The 18,849-nt window shown below is 34.4% G+C and overlaps 1 protein-coding gene across 4 annotated transcripts; it reads left to right on the top strand.

The window, feature by feature from the left end:
* Positions 1-1,657: 1,657 nt before the first annotated feature.
* On the top strand, positions 1,658-18,406 carry LOC144968454 (uncharacterized). Of its 4 annotated transcripts, XM_078906842.1 has the most exons (9): positions 1,671-1,784; positions 2,133-2,785; positions 9,371-9,647; positions 9,953-10,058; positions 10,669-10,846; positions 13,287-13,402; positions 14,054-14,281; positions 15,608-15,771; positions 17,005-18,406. In XM_078906842.1, exons 2-9 carry the CDS (start codon positions 2,698-2,700, stop codon positions 17,144-17,146), a joined length of 1,299 nt encoding a protein of 432 aa, XP_078762968.1. In that variant the 5' UTR covers positions 1,671-1,784; positions 2,133-2,697; the 3' UTR covers positions 17,147-18,406. The 4 variants fall into 4 exon arrangements, with proteins under 4 accessions (XP_078762971.1, XP_078762968.1, XP_078762969.1 ...); XM_078906845.1 differs by lacking the exon at positions 2,133-2,785 and having other exon boundaries at positions 1,658-1,784; XM_078906843.1 differs by lacking the exon at positions 1,671-1,784 and having other exon boundaries at positions 1,995-2,785.
* Positions 18,407-18,849: the final 443 nt, after the last annotated feature.

Below are 18,849 nucleotides of genomic sequence, written 5' to 3'. Positions count from 1 at the left end.
TTATTATTATTATTATTATTATTATTATTATTATTATTATTATTATTATTATTATTATTATCATTATTATAATGGAAATCTCAATATAATTGAAGAAATACTTTGATACTAACATTACAAGTTAGCATAGTATGTTTATTAGTATGTTTATTACTATTATTATTATTATTATTATTATTATTATTAATACTTATGATTAACTCCCATGTGCCTTTGATAATTAAAGAAATACTATGATAATAACATTACAAATTAACATTGTATGACGCAGAGTATTGTCCAATACAACAATGTTAAAATAGGCCCATAAGTGGGTTCGGATGTCAGACCTGCACACGTCGATAATACCCTATCTTGTAATTTAAGATCGTGTGATCAGTATCGTTGGCACACCACAAAAAAAAAGGGGGATCACAAAATTAAATGACAGAATCTTATATTGCGAAGCTCCAACAGTGTGGTATTTTCTGTCATTTAATCCAAGGTCCAGCTTTACTGATTCTGAAGCAGTCTTTAAAAGAAAATTAAAAAGTCACCTTTCTCAGTTATATTTAGATGATATGGAGAAAGACCCAAATGAGCATTAAACAGGAAATGAATAAATAAAAGTTGAAAAAACAATGGATAAGTAATCTTCGCATTCGACGTGTGGGCCTACACATATTATGCAAATAAGTGCACGTCGGTTTAATTCATTGTTTCATTACATCATTTTTGTAATGTCACCTCATAGAATATGTCTACCCTAGTTAACATTTTAAAATGATTCCGTATTCTCATCTTTTGAATGTTGTTGATACAATATGATAGAGTAATACACACACACACACACACGCACACACACACACACACAATATATATATTATATATATATATATATATATATATATATATATATATATATATATATATAATGTATACTGCATTCCATGTATAGATAGTATGCGCTTGGCTAAGAATCTCAAAACATTGCCATCCGGAAGTATAACGGACCAACACACAAAACCGTGTGTATCCATGAACGTTTATAGTCAGGTTAATACAGTTTCGTGAGCATTACTCATAAACGCGGATGGCAAAAACAAAAAAACAAAAACAAAAACAATAACAAAGACCTGAGTGACGTCAACTAAGAACTATCTATATTAAGCCCTAGAGCTATATTATGTATATGGGACAGACGCTATAAAAATAAATAAATAATAAATAATTATTATTATTATTATATTATTATTATTATTATTATTATTATTATTATTATTATTATTATTATTATTATTATTATTATTATTATTATTATTATTATTATGATAAACTCCCATTATTGAAGAAATACTTTAATTACAAGTTAACATAGTATGTTGATCATTATTATTTATTATTATTAATTATGATAAACTCCCGTGCGCCTTTGATAATTGAAGAAAATACGTTGATAATAACATTAGAAGTTAACCCCCACCCCTTTTTTATTTATTTATTTATTTTTTTATTAATTCATTTTGGAACAAAAACATTACAAAGGGAAGTCGACGAACGAGACACGAACAAAGAGACGAGGAGGATCAAGACTACAAGTTCGGATAAAAATGGACCTCTCTCTCGGAATACATCGGGAAATGACGGATAAACACGGACATTAATAAGTAGGGCAAGTGCGATCTCAAGTCAGTTCAGTACCTAGCTGACGTAGGGTCAAAGCAGACGGATTGTCAACATTGAAAGTGAACAAGCAAATTGAAGCTAATTCTACCACTCCAACGCCATTAATGCTTTTGGTTTTGGTGAGTATGTGAAGCACATGAAGTAGGAACAAGAAAATAATTGCCATCCTATGTAACTTTTCATTTTTAATCGGGAAAACGCTTAGAAACTTATTTTGTTATGATTCTGGTTTGTTTACATCGTACAAGGTCAGCGCTTGCGCAGAGAGCTCGTAGAGGGGAAGACAGCTGTTTTGTTAGGAAAATAGTGATTTTGCCCCGTTTTAGGACACAAATACACCGTATAGGAATTACGTCATTGCAATTTTTATACACATTAACATTATCGCTCCGGAATAGGAAAAAAATTAACTTCACTTCTTACTCGTTTATTTGACCATTTACATACATGTTTATTTTCTTCTGCAGGTTTTAACGAAAGCGATCTGTTTAGAGATTTTCAGGTTAAATGATTCTTTTGTCCTCATTTGATCTGTTATTCCCAAAATGAACACATTGCTAAAGTGTGCACAATCCATATCACGTATGAAAGAAGGATTCATCATGGCGACCGTCGCGCTAAGAACACAAAGGACTTTGTTTCTCAAAGAATCTGTCGCCGAAATCAGTGATTTTTGATACATTCACATTACCGGATTATGTTTTCAAGATATTTTGATTTTGATAAACCGTAGAGGCAGTCATGAAGATTGTTTTTTCGGAGGGACATCATTTCATCAAACCAACAAAAGGAGCAGTGTTGAATCAACGGTGAAGACAAAGATAAAGAAAAGGGAAGAAAGACGGCTTTGTGATTTCGCGCGTGGGAGAGAGGATTGGGTTATACATATCGCGTTCGAAGGATACTTTACTTTAGCTGAGCAGTTCATCAAGAGAACTATATGATTGAAAGAATTTCTTTCGCCTTGCCTAGGTCATAAATTCTTTCAGGAGAATTTGAGCTTTTACGAGTTCTTCGATTCTTTCACAACACATGTCTGCTGCAACACTCACAATCAGCGTCATGCCCCTAAGTCTGAGACACCACCATGGCCCATGTACTGTCAATGGGAACTGGATAAGTAAGCTTTCTAATTGACATTGTTTATTACATTCGAGTAATCTTATTGACTTATTGTATTATGTCTAGCAAGATTTGAGCCTCTTAATCTTACTAACCAGTAACTCAGTACCTCAGGGTTGCGTTGATGGTAACAATCATGTCATTAGTCATAGACTGGCCTACTACTGATTGGTCCTACTTACTAAGGCTAAGGTGGAATTATGTTCTTGGCATGTAGATAAAGAATTTTTGTACTCTGTACTGTTTATGGAGTCAGGGTTTATAAGCGGGCACACAATCACAAAGATAACTTTTACTTTTTCATTTTTTTTTAGGGAGTAAAAAGTAGGATTGTTTACTTGGCTCAGGACCTCAGGAGACCACACTCATGGTGTCCCTAGCCAAGTTGGCCAGTTTTCAGTTTTAGCAAGAGAGACAATGATTTTGATCTTCATAAGTTCAAATGGCGCGCTTTGGATAGAGAGACCACGATTTTGGACTCTCAACCCCCCCCCCCCCCAAAACGTCATTCCAATCACAGAGACTACAACTTCATTTTCTTATGTTGTCGCAGTACTGAGGTGTGGGCAATATATGTAAATATATTCCCATAGCTGCCAATCCTACCGGAAATTGCGGGAGACTCCCGGATTTTTAGTTCGTCTCTCGCCCGTCACACTGATCTCCCGCATTATTGTGCAGATGTAAAAAGCTTTGTAAATACTACTTAAATCATTTAAAAAAACTTTTAATTGTTGGTCATTCTAAAACTGTTTCAAGTCATAGTGTATCTTGATATCAAGTATGTTTAGTTAATTAGTAGTTGCCTGAGACATTCATGGACGGAGATTGTTTGTCTTTTTTTCTTTTGAAATGTAGATTTATACATTTATGTATCTCCCTGATTTTTTCTGAATCTCCCTGATTTTCTGACCAAAACTCCCTCTTAATAAGCTTGGTGGGTTGGCAGCTATGATATTCAGGCCTGTAAATCTTCCGACAATTGTTGAATTTACGACTACGATTTTGCTCGATATCTTCTGTTAAGTGCTGACATTTAAAAAATAAAAATAAAATTTTTAATGTCAAAAAACAGAACCAACACAAAAGAAAATAAAAGTTTTATTTCACGCGTAAAAAAAATTTTTTATTCCATTTCGAATGCCAACTTTAAAGAAAAAAGAAACTTTTTATTTGTCGAGTCCAATACATAACAAACTAGTCAGCTAGGTTTGTTATCGTTCCACTTACACACTCCGCTAGACTTGGATGTATTCACTGCCTACTGTCCACAGACGGGAGAGATAGGGGTGACAGTGTTGTGAGTTGTCGAACACACAGGTAGTCAGACAGGGCCATTTCTCTCTAATTTGCTCCTGACGCACACGCAAATCTCCCTAGAGTTTGTTTGTTTTCCGTTTAAAAGACCGGAAAAAAATAATGCGAAATTGTTTTTCTTCGAAAGGTGATTGACGGCTCTCAGCGGAAGTTTTTTTCCCTTAAGACTGTGATTGTTAAATCTTTCTCTTTTTCTTCCTTCATACACAACTGCACCACCTTCTTCTTCTCCTCCTCCTCCTCCTCTTCTTCTTCTTCTTCTTCCTCTTCTTCTTCTTCTTCTTCTTCTTCTTCTTCTTCTTCTTCTTCTTCTTCTTCTTCTTCTTCTTCTTCTTCTTCTTAAATGAAAGAATCAGCTTAAAAATTTAACACAAACAGGAGTGAAGATAAAGCAGCTTCTTTTGTCAACAAGCACTAGACGTCTAGATAAACATCCTTCAAAAAGGTAGGAATTGTTCTCTTCCTTCCATTTTACAACTAACTCAGACCTGGGACCAGAAATGTGAACTCTCTCAAATAATTGGGATTTTTAAATTTTTGGTTGACCTGCTTATTGTATTATAAATGAGTTGAGGAAAGTGACATGATTTGACAAGTCAATTGACGTGTCATATCTGTGTTGTGTTTATTAATTAAACCATATTTTTGTCCTGTTAGTCTATTTTTGAGCGTTCAAAAAGTTCCGACATTATCTTTTCACCAACCATTTACAGTTACAGGCCTGATATATAAAAGTGCACCAACATTCACATGGTTATTAGGGTGAAATTGGTAAGATGACCTACTGAAGAATGACTACTATCACAGCCATAATTGTGGGTTCAGAATCCCTTTGATGCCACCTTTTTACAAAAAAAAGTTCCTTCTTTAGGATTATGTCGTGTTTCAAATGTTAATATTACCCTCCAACTTTTTAAAAACAGATTTTCAGAAGAAAAATAACAACACAAAAGTGACAACATCCGATCCGGGTTTAGGGCGCACTGGGGGGAATTGGTGGTAGAGTTGACAGCCATGCTTTGGGTTGCAACCCCGAGATAACAACATTGCCTGGGACTGGAAAATTATGTTGTTATTTTGGGGTTTTCAAGATGGTGTAAAAAGTGGCCATGGTGATATACGTAAATACATAAATAACAGTGCCTGAAAGAAACATCCTATCGTTATATTATAATGTCTTTTCTCCTGTTTGCAAAGGGTATATCAGTTACGCTTTCACTCTCCAATGTGTATTGTCATTGTTTTCATTATAAACAATGCTCGAACGCCATTTAACGAAAAAAAAAATTCATCACTAAATTCCAGGACCAATATGATATGACACAGACCACAGATGCTCACATCTAGTTTTGATTTTAATTAAAATCCATGCAATGCGCTAAGGAGTTTTGAATTACTGAAATTTTTATTCAAGGGCACCAAAATTTACGAGCACTTAAAAAATAGATTCACTGGCTACCCCTACCCCCACCCCCTGAAGAAAACTAGGTATTAACCACAATAATATCAAATTTGGACTGATGTTTCGAACAACTGATTTTTCAAATAAAAATAATAAAGTGAAAGAGACGGAAGTTTACTTCTTTTTTTCCCCCTGGAAATAAAAAAAAAACGTGACTACCACCACTACGTCTACTACCGCTACTACAACTACTACCACCACATTATCATCCCTACTATCACTACTACAACTACCACCTCGTCATCATCCCTACTACAACTACCACGTCAGATTCCTACCACCACTATTACAACTAACACCACATCATCATCCTACCACCACTACAACAACAGCTACCAACATATCATCATCCCTAAAACAACTACAATTACCACCACCACATCACCATCCCTACCACTACTACTACTACTACTACTACTACTACTACTACTACTACTACTACTACTACTACTACTACTACTACTACTACTACTACTACTACCACTACTTCATCATCATCCCCACCACTACTTCATCATCATCCCCACCACTACTAATACTACAACTACTACTACATCATCATTCCTACCACCACTACTTGAACAACTCTATCATCCCTACCACCACTATTACAACTACTACCACCACATCATCTTCCCTACCACCATTACTACAACTACCACATCATCTTCCTTACCACCACTAATGCAACTACCACCACACCATCATTCCTACCACCACTACCACAACCGTCACCACCGCCACATCATCACCCCTACCACCATTACTACAACCACCTCCACCACAGATCATCAGCCATCAACAAACCATATAATTTGGAAATTGGCAAGCTGTTCTCTCTCCCAATGGTTGGAGAAAAATGTCTTCCTTTTATGTGGTCAGTCATTCACACCAGTGGCAGTGTTATCTTGATGAGTTATCCAATTAAAACTATTTTATTAAAACAGTGAGTGAGGATATAAGCAGATTAGTAACTACACATACTTTTTTAATAACCTCTAGCACCATTGTAACCATACTCTTGATATCAGAGGTTTGACTGTCTTAAAAAGACATTACTATTGTGCAACGTGTTGCTCCTGAAATTTGCGGTTTTGTCCGTAAAATGTCCTTGAAATTAAAAATTGATGATAGGCATGCCTGCAATTATCAGTACCAACTGCCGATTATTGTTATAACAATGTCACCAAACAGGGTATTTTTAAAAACGAAAATGTGGTCACTATTTTGGGGTTGTTTTTTTATTTTTTTTTACAATTAACATTTTAATTATAGCAAAAAAAAATCGGGGCCAGAGATCAATGTCACTATCCACAGGTTGCACTGTACGTTCATTCATTTTGAATGGAATAGTCAATGATCTGAATGGTGAAAGAATTAGTTGTAAATGCATGTGTAAATAACTTTTTGTAGAGTGTGTGGTCAGATAGGTAGATATATTAATCCCAAGTTGAAATTTAGATTTATGGTGTCTCAAGCAAGAACTAGAATAAACCACACATACCTTCTCACCACAAATTAACAGGTCTTGTTGTTTTTTTTTTCAATAGAGACTTGAATTTTTTTCTTTTCTTTTTAACAATGAAATACTAATTGTTTAAAGGCAACATTTAAAGGTGAGCTGTCTCCCTAGCCAAATTGGTTGACTTTGGATAGGGGACTAGACCACGATCGTGGTGTCCCTGGTCTCTTCCTTTTTAAAAAATCATGAGTATAAAAGCTACATCAGGGATTAAACAGGTTTCATTGTCTTCGATTTTTTTTGTCTTTTCCGATTGATTGTATTTTTTAAGGGACTGTAAAAGGAATAACTGCACAATTAACTTCATCAACTTCCCTTGATGTCCAAATCCAAGGAAAACAATGATTTTCTACTTGGTGTGTTGTGTGTGTGTGTGTATGTTTGTAAAGATATGATCTTGTATTTATCGCATAACTTCAATTCAGTTTAAAACCTTTGACATGCAACGTGATAGAAGGGAGAGGTTGTGGCATCGCCATAAACTTCAGAATTTAACTCGAGCAGATATGTTTTTTGGATACGGTGCCACAATTAAAAAGTCAGGATGGTCTACTAACATGTGTCCAGTTCACATTGCTTTGGATATCTGATGAATAATACAAATAAGTGGGCACAGATATAACATCACTATGATTTTAATTGACAACAGAAATGATTTGATGATCTGGAGAAGGGGGGGGGGGGGGGGGGGGTGTATAAAATGAATTTACTTTGAATGCAGCAAAACATTGATTTAAAAACAGCATTTTAGATATGTTGCATTATATTGAGAAATTTATTTTCACAGATTTTGGTAGAACCAAAGAAAGAAAGAAGACAGCATTTTTCTTCACTTCAATTATATAAAAAAAAGCGGGTACCAAAGCAAAAGTAGCTTTAAGTAAAGCTATAGTATAGAATACATCCAACCATTTTAAACAATCCACTTTAGGCCTAAATGGAGATTGTGGAGATTGTTTTACGTGACAGAAAGCCTTGACTACTCAACTGCTTTAGGAAAGACTGAAACCTCCACATGATGCCCAGGATAATCTCAGTGGCAACATACTTTTCCCCGATATATTAATGTAATGTTATGTAATATAAATACTTACAAAGGTTCAGATGCCCCTTTCACCTAGAGCAAAATGGTCTCTTGCTGAATAAGATTATATAAGATTATGAAGAGCTGTAGGGTACATTGTCACTCTATTGTTTTGAAGATTAATCTTTTTTTTTTTTTTTTTTTTTGTGCTGATGTTATTTCCAATTTTTCAGAAATTCTCAAGAGAAGATACATTCCCATTTTATTACCCATTCTCACAAGTGAGGAACGCTGTCCTCAAAACACAGTCCACACTATTCCTAATCAGGGTATGGCAAAACTAAACAACACTGCATCTGATCAAATTTAGAGTGATTTTGTAAAGACACATGAATGATTGATCACGCAGCATTGTGATACAGCTAAATTTCTGATAAAGACAACTAGTTTACTTCCAGATTGATGAAAGGTGTTGAGTCAAAATGTCAATGGTCATCAATATATATGAATCATGAATCTTCTCTTTTGGCGAAATAATTCACATGCACATAAAGCATAGAAAGTATTTAGTTTTTGATGGTCTCCTTTCTTTTATAATAGGGTCAGATGTGTTTTAAAACGCTAGCTTTGTATTTTAGTGAGGCGGCCATTTTGAAACTATGAACAATGTAATAAGGTCATTATTTTTTTTAATGGAAATTATAGATTCATTAATGGAAGTGGAAGTAAATAAGTTTTCTAATGATGGGTAGTGGATGTTAGTTATTATTGATTTTATTTTTAATATTCGCCTCGTTTTAGTTCATAACATTTAGAATTCATCCTTATTGTTTTGTTGTGAAGACACACAGGTGGGTTGTTTTAAATTTGGCAAGGGTGATTTACTGAAAATGGTGCATATATGTTTGTCCATTTTAAAAGGAAAAAAAAAAACAACTCAGAATTTCAATAAGAAGCTGGATATAAAACTTTCCTTGTTGTATTTTCACAACAGTAAAAAATATTATTTCTCACCAAAGAGTATATTTATTTGATCCAAGATATTACACTTTCTTTTTCATACACAAATTAACAAGCGATTTAACAATTTTCCGAGGGATGAACAAAAGCAATATACACATGTCTTTTATTTTTTTAAATTCAAAATTATTTTTTTCTTGCTGTCATGTTTTATTGAAATGATAACAATTAAATCAATAATCTGTTCCATTTGTTATTTGTTCAATGTTAACTTATATATTTTTCCTTTCATTTTCAGGCATTATGAATATGCCAAATCAAGGAGCACGACAAGTATTTGTTTACGATCACGGTAGGCCACACTGGTCTCAAGGAGGTCCCTTGTTTTACGATCGCAGAGTACCACCACCAGCCCCTCAATTGGGCAACTTTCCAACTCCCCCAATGCAGGGTCCATCTCCACAGTGGTTGCGAGGTCCATTCATTGGTCCAGGGCCTGGTCCCAATCAGCAGCAGTTTGATGGTGGATTCGGTGTTTTACCCTGGGGCAACCAGAACAATCACAACTATAACAGGTTAGATTTTATTTTTTCTTAATAACCCTCTTGTCATGTTATTTATTTATTTACTCTTTTTTTTCTCTCTCTGTTATAAGTCATAGGCAAATGTTTATAGTGACATATATAGATTCCTATATATTCCTGAATTTATTTTTTTTTATTTGAAAAAACATTTTTCTGTATCTTTTTCATCCTCATATGAAACAGCCTAGCTTTGTATTGCTATGTATGTCTCATTGGAAAAAGAAAAAAACACCAGACAAACCTTTCCCGGTTTGAAGAATTAACTTTCTTTTTTCTCTTTACTTGTTGTTAAACAGAAACAATCGACATCATGGGAGGAATGGCAGTGCATCAAGAAACAACAGAATGGTAGTTTTTAATGCTCGTCACAACCATCGGCATCATCACAACAATGAACCAGAGGTAGGTCTTTACTTTTACGCTTGCAAATTACTCAACCCAGTTGTTAATTTCTTGTTCCGGGTAGATTATGACTCTGTGGTATGAGGGAAAGAGAGTTCCTCATTTCAGGCTGTTTCCCGATTATTAGTGGTCTTTTCATATTCTAGAAAATGCATCATCATCATGAAAATAATCACCCACTGTCATCATCACATATACATTTAAATCCCAGCTTTTCCTGTGTCGTTTAACGTATAAGTAGGTAGTCCTTCATAGTCATTGGGCCCATGGAGCCAACCAGAGTTTATCCCGGTTTCTATTGCAGGAAACAGACAATAGCAATTCCATCCTACCCTTTGGACAGGATGCTTGTCTATTGCAAAGTATTTTCTGCCAGATTGATAGGCCCAGCTACCCAATCACTGCTGAGTGGACATGGGGGTCAGAAAAAATCTCGATTGTACCCAAGATTGATCTTGGTCCTTTGCTTGTGAATCGAGTGCTCTACCAACCAAGCTATTGGGACCCCCACTGTTTAACACATATCTCCCCGCAATTGATGCCTTTCTTCCAGAGTGATTGGAACATTTTTTTAACCATGGGTCGATTTTCTCAATTCTGTCATCACCAGGTACGATATCTTTGTTTCAAGTGTGGGGATTTCCTCCAAAATTCTCCAGAGTCTGGGGTTCACTTATGTGATGCTAGTGGAAATAACAACGAGCAGAGACAGGAAGAGGAACAGCAAAATAATCAAGAGGATCTTGAACTACAGCAGCAGCGAGAGGAAGACTTGCATGCCAGACTGAGTATGTTTTATTTTCTTGTGTCGGAAAACGGACAAGACCTGAAATTATCTACTTTGACAGGCCCATTTTTGTCAATTTCCATCTTTTATCTACAAATAAGTATCATATATCATTTTAAAGCTTTAAATATGAGGATTCAGAATTTGTAAAAGTTATGAGCAGGAGACGATTATGTAACTTTAAAAAGTAGGTCGATCAACGGTGACCCCGGTTTACACGGAAAGGCAAAATGAAAAGAAATTTTAACAATCTGAAGTGACAAATGACTCAAAATACATGTACACAGGTCCAATTGTTTCAAATAAATAACAAACAGAATATCTTTTGTATTTTGTATTGAAATTAACTTTATTATACAACAAGGGGGATAATTACATGAGACAAATAACGAAAAAAAATTTTTTGTAATATTTTTTAACTCATTTCAACTTTGAACAAAAAATGGGTCCTTGTTTTCAATTGAATTGACAAGACGGGTGACAACAACCCAGGAATAGATGTCTGGAGGGTCCTTTTTTACCAATCACACACTCTGCTCTGCACATACGCATAATAAATTGTACCAGTACCGCTATTCCTTGGGAGAACTGCACGGTGAAACTCCCCTCCTCCAGTACCTGGTATAAAAGCAATATATAAAGACATAGTTGTTGACAAGAGCACTACTTTAAGCATATTTGATTTCCACTGCTTTAAATATATTTGATTACTCTGTTGAGAAAATAAGGCTTATAATTACGCATAAGAAAGGCGTTCTTAAGAACAACAACTCACACTTACAGCTTTTGTTTGCTACATCACAGAGGTTCAAGTGTAAGGATATGAAATAATTTAGCATATGAATCTAATAAAGCGATATATATATATAAATAAGTCTATAATTGCATTTTTCTAGAACATTTTGGCAAGTGTATGGAATTTTTTCCTCTCAACCTGTAATTCAGTACTTAGGTGCTATTACGGATTTTATCCCTATCGGTTAGTAAACTCACAGTTCTGGAGTAAAATCTCTCAAGCCTGTGTATCTTGTATTGTAGCTAATCAAAATTTTCATACTGGATAAAATTCTTTTAGATCAGATGTCCAGATGCCATCGCTGCATCCTCCCGGAAAGCAGAGTGAATGTTGTGGTGACACAAAAAATATGAGAAAGAGAGTGAATCAATATATTTAATATAAATTGTTTACAAAATTCAATTGATTAGCAATTTGTGTTCTTAAACAGCTAGAAATGTTCAGATATGTACTTACATTGAAATATTCGGCATATGTTACCAAAGTTTACATTTATGAACTGTATATTCATCACCAATGTCCAAGTTTACACATTTCAGAATTCCTGGTGCCCATGCAGATGGTGCCCACGCAGGTGACACCAAACTTTATTTTGCTCAAAAAAACTTTTTCTAAAATTTCAAGTCAAAAATCAAAGTTTAAAACACAAAACCAGAGCAAGATTAATGTCTCCAATCAATTTTCAAACACTTTCTTTCATAATTAATAATAAAATAGGATATTGAAATTTGGTGCACGGGCAGAAATTCGAAGACACGAAATCTCCCATACCCGATTATTCACTCTAAAAACAAATAAAAATGTTAATTTTTTATTTTTTGTTAATTTTAAAAGTTTCCTGGACCTAATTTTAGTCACATGAACAAATTTGTAGTTAAAAATTTCAAAGATTGCCTAATATATAGAATTAAGTTTCCTTTGTCACATCGGAGACACGAAAATAACGCGATTACATAATATGCAGAAAATAACTTATAAACAAAGATGGAGATAATTTTTTAAATTTTTAAATCATACAAATTATAGTTAATACATCTAACTTTTGTTAAAAACAAATCATAAAGTTAACTTTAAATGGAAACTGTTGATTCACTTACCTCATTTGATCCATTCTAAAAACGAAAGTAAAACCTTCGTGTCTTCAAAACGCCCTTGCCGGTAAAAAATCCTAAAAAATATATATAGGAGCAAAATTTCGCCACCATTTTGCTACCACAGCTCCAGGAAGAGTTGATCTATCAAAAACAGCAACTATAGTCACCAAATCTCAATTAGATTTTGATATATTATGTTGCCCATGCAGAAAATGCTTTTCCTGTCATTATTGTGTTTTCCGCCTTGTGTCATAATGCCTTGGATTTATTTTGTTTACTTCACACCAATGGATAAATAATAAATCTTTTTCCAAGACTGCCACTTGTATGCATTTAGTGACTTAATACAGATTTGATGGGAGAGGCCAATGCTGATTTTCCCTGCCAGATTCATATCCATTTTAAACTCATGATTCATATGTTTTTTTTTGTTGTTTTTTGTTGTTGTTTTTGGTACAAATGTAGATTTTTTTGGGGGGACAAATCTATATTGAGATAATTGAAATAGAAATACCCATCTTCAAGTCTTGCTCTCTCTTGATTTCATACAGAGGCTTTCCTAGAGGAGGCAAGGATTGCCACAGAAGAAGATGGTAAACTGTCTCAGGAGGAAATATACAAAGTTTGCTTGAACAGGGCAGAAAAATTCCTCTCTCTTCATAGTCAAGTGAGTAATAGCTGATTTATCTTCATGATACAATCTATTAAGAATAGCTTAGACATTATAAGTTCTGCAATAGATGTCTGTAATGTATGTGAAATAAAACAAGATTTTTGAAAAGGATCATTTTAGAGAAGGAATAGAAATTGAAATACTTACATGTCTTTCTGGTATATATTAAGTTTGGAATTAAACTGACTTTATTATGTCAAAATCCCCTCACATGGCGAAGCAAATAAAATATTAATATAAATCTTTTTTTTTTTTTTTATCTGCTTATTTGTTTACATTTTAAATCTGCAATTCTGATGAATGTTTTTTATAATTGTATGTATCCATTTGAAATGCCGCCGAGAAGCTATAGTTAAATATTACAGAGAAAAAAAAGAACAAGTAGATTGGAAGAGAAAACCAAAAGATTAAAATGACTGTAGGGAAGAGGGGAACATGACACTGCCGTACTGGGAACACAGGTTTGCTATACACCTGGCACTTTTGACTAAGTTGCCTGGACTGTGTAAATCTGCACAAATCTGTTTAAAGGCTGAGGGCAATAAGGGTTTTAGTGTTTTTTAACTAAAGAAAATGATTTTTTCATTAAATGTAATTTTTTTGTGTGCATTCCATGACACATTTGTGATTATTTTATTTCTCAAGCTCCTAAATGAGCAGGCTTGTATCAAAGCACAGCAAGAGTCATTGGAAGCAATGAAGAAGGAATTTGAAAAGCGTGATGAGGAGTTAGCAGCTTTAGAGAAACAGTTGGAAGAAGATCGCAGCAAGCTGGCACGGGAGTGTAAGGAGGAACGAGAAGAGATAGCCCGTAAATGGCAAGAACTCAAAGATGAAATTGCGCGGATGGAAGAGATGACAACCATGCAGAAGGTAAATTTTAAAAGTCAGAATTTCTAACTTTAAAATTTGGAATATTTGTTTTCATTCTGGATTTTCCTGATTTACAGCCATTTTCCTCAATTTTTTTGCCATACTGCTTACTTTTCGTAAAAGCTGTGATCATCATTCATTTTCCTGATTTGCCAAAAGATTGCCCCTAATTTTGTCTCTGAAAACCTGGCAAATCTGTTTTAAACGCCCACGTTTGGCATGAAACTCATTTATTCATGGGGGCAAGATTTCTGGCTTTTTGAAATTAATTTTGATTTATTTAGATCGCTTCAGCATAATTAGTTTAGTCATGAGTGACAGTAGAAAACGAAAATGCCACTGCAGGCATCAAAGGGTAGACTTATATCATCAACTGATGTCTACATGATTGAAAGGACCATAAACTTATCTACTCCTCCAAAAATAATCTTAACACTAGAGGGTTAACATGATTGTTAGGTCAATTTCGAAGGTATTTACGTTTCACTAGAGCTCAGGAAAAAATTATATTAAATTATTTGTAATATTCAAATTGTTAAGTCCTTTTGTGAGAGTGAAGTTCAATTGATACTAAAATGATGAAGTAAAAAAAACAAATATCATGCACATTCTGAATCTTCACCTTTATTCGTTCGTATCTCAAAAATGAGCTTTTGGGATATCAAGTTTTGTCAAATCATCACACAAGTAAGTGAAGTTTTGAGCATTGTTGGATTGCTGGGTGGGGTTCCTGGCCTCCTATAGTGGGCAGGGAGGTACTTACTGTGTCTTCTCTCCCCCTATATCTGTGTTTTTAAACATGCTTTCTGTCTTTGTCTTGGGTCAGATTACTTGGTTTTGTCCTGGCCCTTGCTGGATACCCTAGCTGGTATAGATAGTTTTGGGAAATGATATTTTTCGTTTATCATCTCTGTTGGGCACTGTATTATTTTTGCTTTATATAGATGTGGTTTGTAAAGATTTGAGTGCGTTTCTCTTTATGGGGACCTGTGCTTTTGTCAGGATGAGACATTTAGGTGATCTCAAAGTACACTGATAGTGTGCTCTTGGAATCTACATCTGTTCCCTATTTGAACTTATTCCCCTTTGTCTTACTTTTACTTGGAGGCTTTAATTGTAATTCTAAAACTTTTTAATATCCCATTTTCTTCCTTTTTACTGGCGCTGATATGACCTAAATGTGTTGCAAGTGCTGTAAAACCCTTAAAAACAAAAATATTGTTGGGTTGTAGCATTCACATTTTTACCAACTTTCCCCCTCATTCATCCGGTGTCAATAGATGTGATGTGATTGCCTATAATATTGCTGATTTGTTTACTTTGCAGGGTCGTATACGGTTAGATGTTGGGGGCAGTATTTTCACCACCTCTCGGTTGACTTTGACCCGTGATTCAGACTCAATGTTGGCAGCCATGTTTAGTGGGAGGCATCAGGTTACACAGGAAGAAGATGGCACCATATTCATTGACAGGGATGGAACACACTTCAGGTAAAACTTTTTACAATATTAGTCATAGTGCATGTAAATTTGAATTTTGACAATAAGTGCATAGATTTAATGGGGATGGTCATTGTCAAATTGCAGGCCCTCCCAATTAAGTGGCTGGAAATTGGAAAGAGTATGACTTTTTTATATAGAAAAAATTCTGTTCCCAAGGAATCGTCCCAATTCAGTGGCGTCCCCAATACTGCCTTGGACTGTATTATTAGTATTATGTTGGCTCCAATTCGGAGTATTATTGAGTGCAGTCAGCTACTCTCCCTATTTAATTTTGGCATTTTGTGTGCATATATGTGTGTGAGAGTGTTTGATTGGACCTGTGTTGGTAGGGGAAGGGGTCCTGACAAGGCTAAATCCATCTATTCGATGATTTGCTCTGAGACTGCCAGGGCCTGTGTCTTCTTATTATTTGACGCCCTTTTTAGTCTCCGATCAACCGCCTGCAAATCTTTACACATTTTATATTGTATCCATCTGAGTACTTTTGGATTGTCTATTACATTATCTGCTGTAAAGCATAACATAGTCAATAAGAGTACGTTGATTCCACTTTTTGGTCTCAATTTCCATTTTTTTGTCTTCTGATTCCTCTTTAGGGCCATAGGGGTTAGGAGTCTCTGCAATGATGGCATAGACTGAGGCATATGTAGTGCTCAATAAACGGAAAATTTCATTGGCTGTATTGGTCCAGTTCACGCATTCTCATAGCAGGACATCTGCATTTTCATTGATTGTTAAATTTTACCACACATCGGGATATCATTAGCCAATTATAAATTATAATCTTGTCTTTTTAGACAGATTTTTATCACTATGTCAATATAACCGTTTTTTGATCTTTACTTCACTAATGTAATATAGCAGGAGAAGATGGGATTTTGTTTTAAGAGCTTAAATTGTAGACATTAAGTTTTTCTCAAATTTAGCTGAAGTTTAATAATCACAGTACAATACACGATTTACCTCGGTTACAAGGAAGTTGACAGGACAACTGGAGGTAATTGTTCGTCATAATGAGGTTTCGTTGTATCCGGGCTGTCCCTTTTGACATTAATATGCAAATGATATAATATTGTAAAAGTAAATGGATTTATTGCCACATTACCTCGCAAGCACCACTACACTCTTAGGATTGATGCTTAACGCCTTGTTGGATGGGTTAATAGGTTAAGATTAATGGGTCATCTTCACATCTCTTTATTTTTAAAATTTTTTTTCCAGATACATTCTCAATTACCTTCGTGATGGAGGAGTCAATCAAGATAGTTTGCCAAGAGACAGACAAGTTTTAAAAGAACTTCGCAATGAGGCAGTCTACTTTCAACTAAGTGGTTTGGTCCAAATTATAGAGAAATTCTTGTAATGATGTAGTGTGTAAGATTTGATTCTGTGGAACATATTCAAGTTGTTGCCACATTGGATATATATTTGTTACAGAATTTCTGCGCAACTACACTGGTGTGGAGAGGAAAGGAGGGAAATTTGACAACTTGATCTCCAACCTGAAAATGATATGTGACTGTTGTCTTTTAGTACTTTTCAGATTTTTACCTTTTTGGCAACTTCCTTTCACCTTTGAATTTCATAAATCTTACACAGTAGAGAAATGTGGTTTTGAAATCAAGATTTTTATCTTTATTATTGGCTTTTAGTATCGTAACCTAGACTAGATTTTAAAATTTTTGATTTTGTTTGCTTAATCTCTCTTAATTGAAAAATATTTCCATCATTTACTATTGTTATTTCATGGTTTGAATTGTATCTGCTTTGGTTTTCTTGATTTTTCTAACCTTGTATCTTCAATATAATAATGGAATTTATCGTCATATAAAATTATATTCAAAAAGATCGGTGGAAGGTTTTCTTATTTTACCAGTTCAATGTTGTGTTTTTGAAATAATCAGTGATTGAGGAGGATTTTATAGCTTTAATGAGGTGTTGAAAAAGTATCAATTGTTTTTGCTTTTTTTTTATTTTTTTTTTTTTTGTTATAACAAAAAAAAGTATATATATAGTCACAGTAAAGAGCTTCAAAGAGTTTTGCTCCAGTTTTCTCTTTGCACATAAATGATTTGTTATCCATACCTGCAGTGTTATTGTACAATATCATGTAGCCAAACAATTACTTCTTCAAATCAAAGTCCTGCCAACAAACTTTAACCTACTGCCAGATTTCATGTTGATGCTTTGACTGTGAGTGGTTGATTGTAGTTTTTGTAAGTTTGTCAGACTTCTACTTCACATATTGTGTTCCACAAAAGTGTTTTGATTATGTTATGAGTGGTGTGAATGTAATCATAATCTGAGTGATTTTTGTTGGTCTCACTTGGTTTTGTCTATGTGGTAGATAATTGATTCTTAACTAGGGGAACCAGTCTTTAAAATTATAGCTGTGATATTCAATCAGATTAAAAAAGTGCGTTCCTCTTTCATCCTCATCCCCATTTTCAAACCTTGCTCCCTCTTCATGAAAATTTAAGATCATTGTGTTTGAAATAGTTTCACCTGTCTCATGGTTCAAAACATTTCTTCACTTTAGCTGTTCTTCATTCCTTTTAAAATACTGCATAAAATCGGTAAAAGAATTGTATCAAAACGATTTTTTCCCCCGAAAATATAAAAAGTAAAATTCCATTAAAATAGATCGGAAGCTGAAGTAAAAGATAACTTCCATTGTGAGATTTCATTGCATGCAGTAATTTTCCCGGTAAACTTGTGTCTGTGGTGACTTTCAAAATCTTTCCTCTCTTCTATCCAACACTCCTCTAACATTTAGAAATGATTGAAGTTGTTTTCATAGGTAGGAATTTCTATGCTAAAGTTTATATTGAAACTGTACTTCAATACCAATATCTATGTTCAATAGTAATCGACACAGGAAACCAATATTTCTAATGCCCGTGATGCAATATATATGAGCTTATAATGAATTGTTCTTCTCCATAACTTAAATTCTCACTTTTATTTAATTTTCTTTTCTTTTTTCTCTCTAGATTCCCATTATGTGCCCTTTCGTGTTTCTCCTTTGATACCTTGCTTTTCAATTCCAATGGCACTGTCTCATAC

Source organism: Berghia stephanieae, chromosome 3 (genome assembly GCF_034508935.2).
Source record: "Berghia stephanieae isolate SIO BIC M18660-M18661 chromosome 3, UCSD_Bste_1.3, whole genome shotgun sequence".
Classification (NCBI taxonomy): domain Eukaryota; kingdom Metazoa; phylum Mollusca; class Gastropoda; order Nudibranchia; family Aeolidiidae; genus Berghia; species Berghia stephanieae.
The sequence above is the reverse complement of the archived record's forward strand: the minus strand, read 5'-3'. Positions and strand labels throughout refer to the sequence as shown.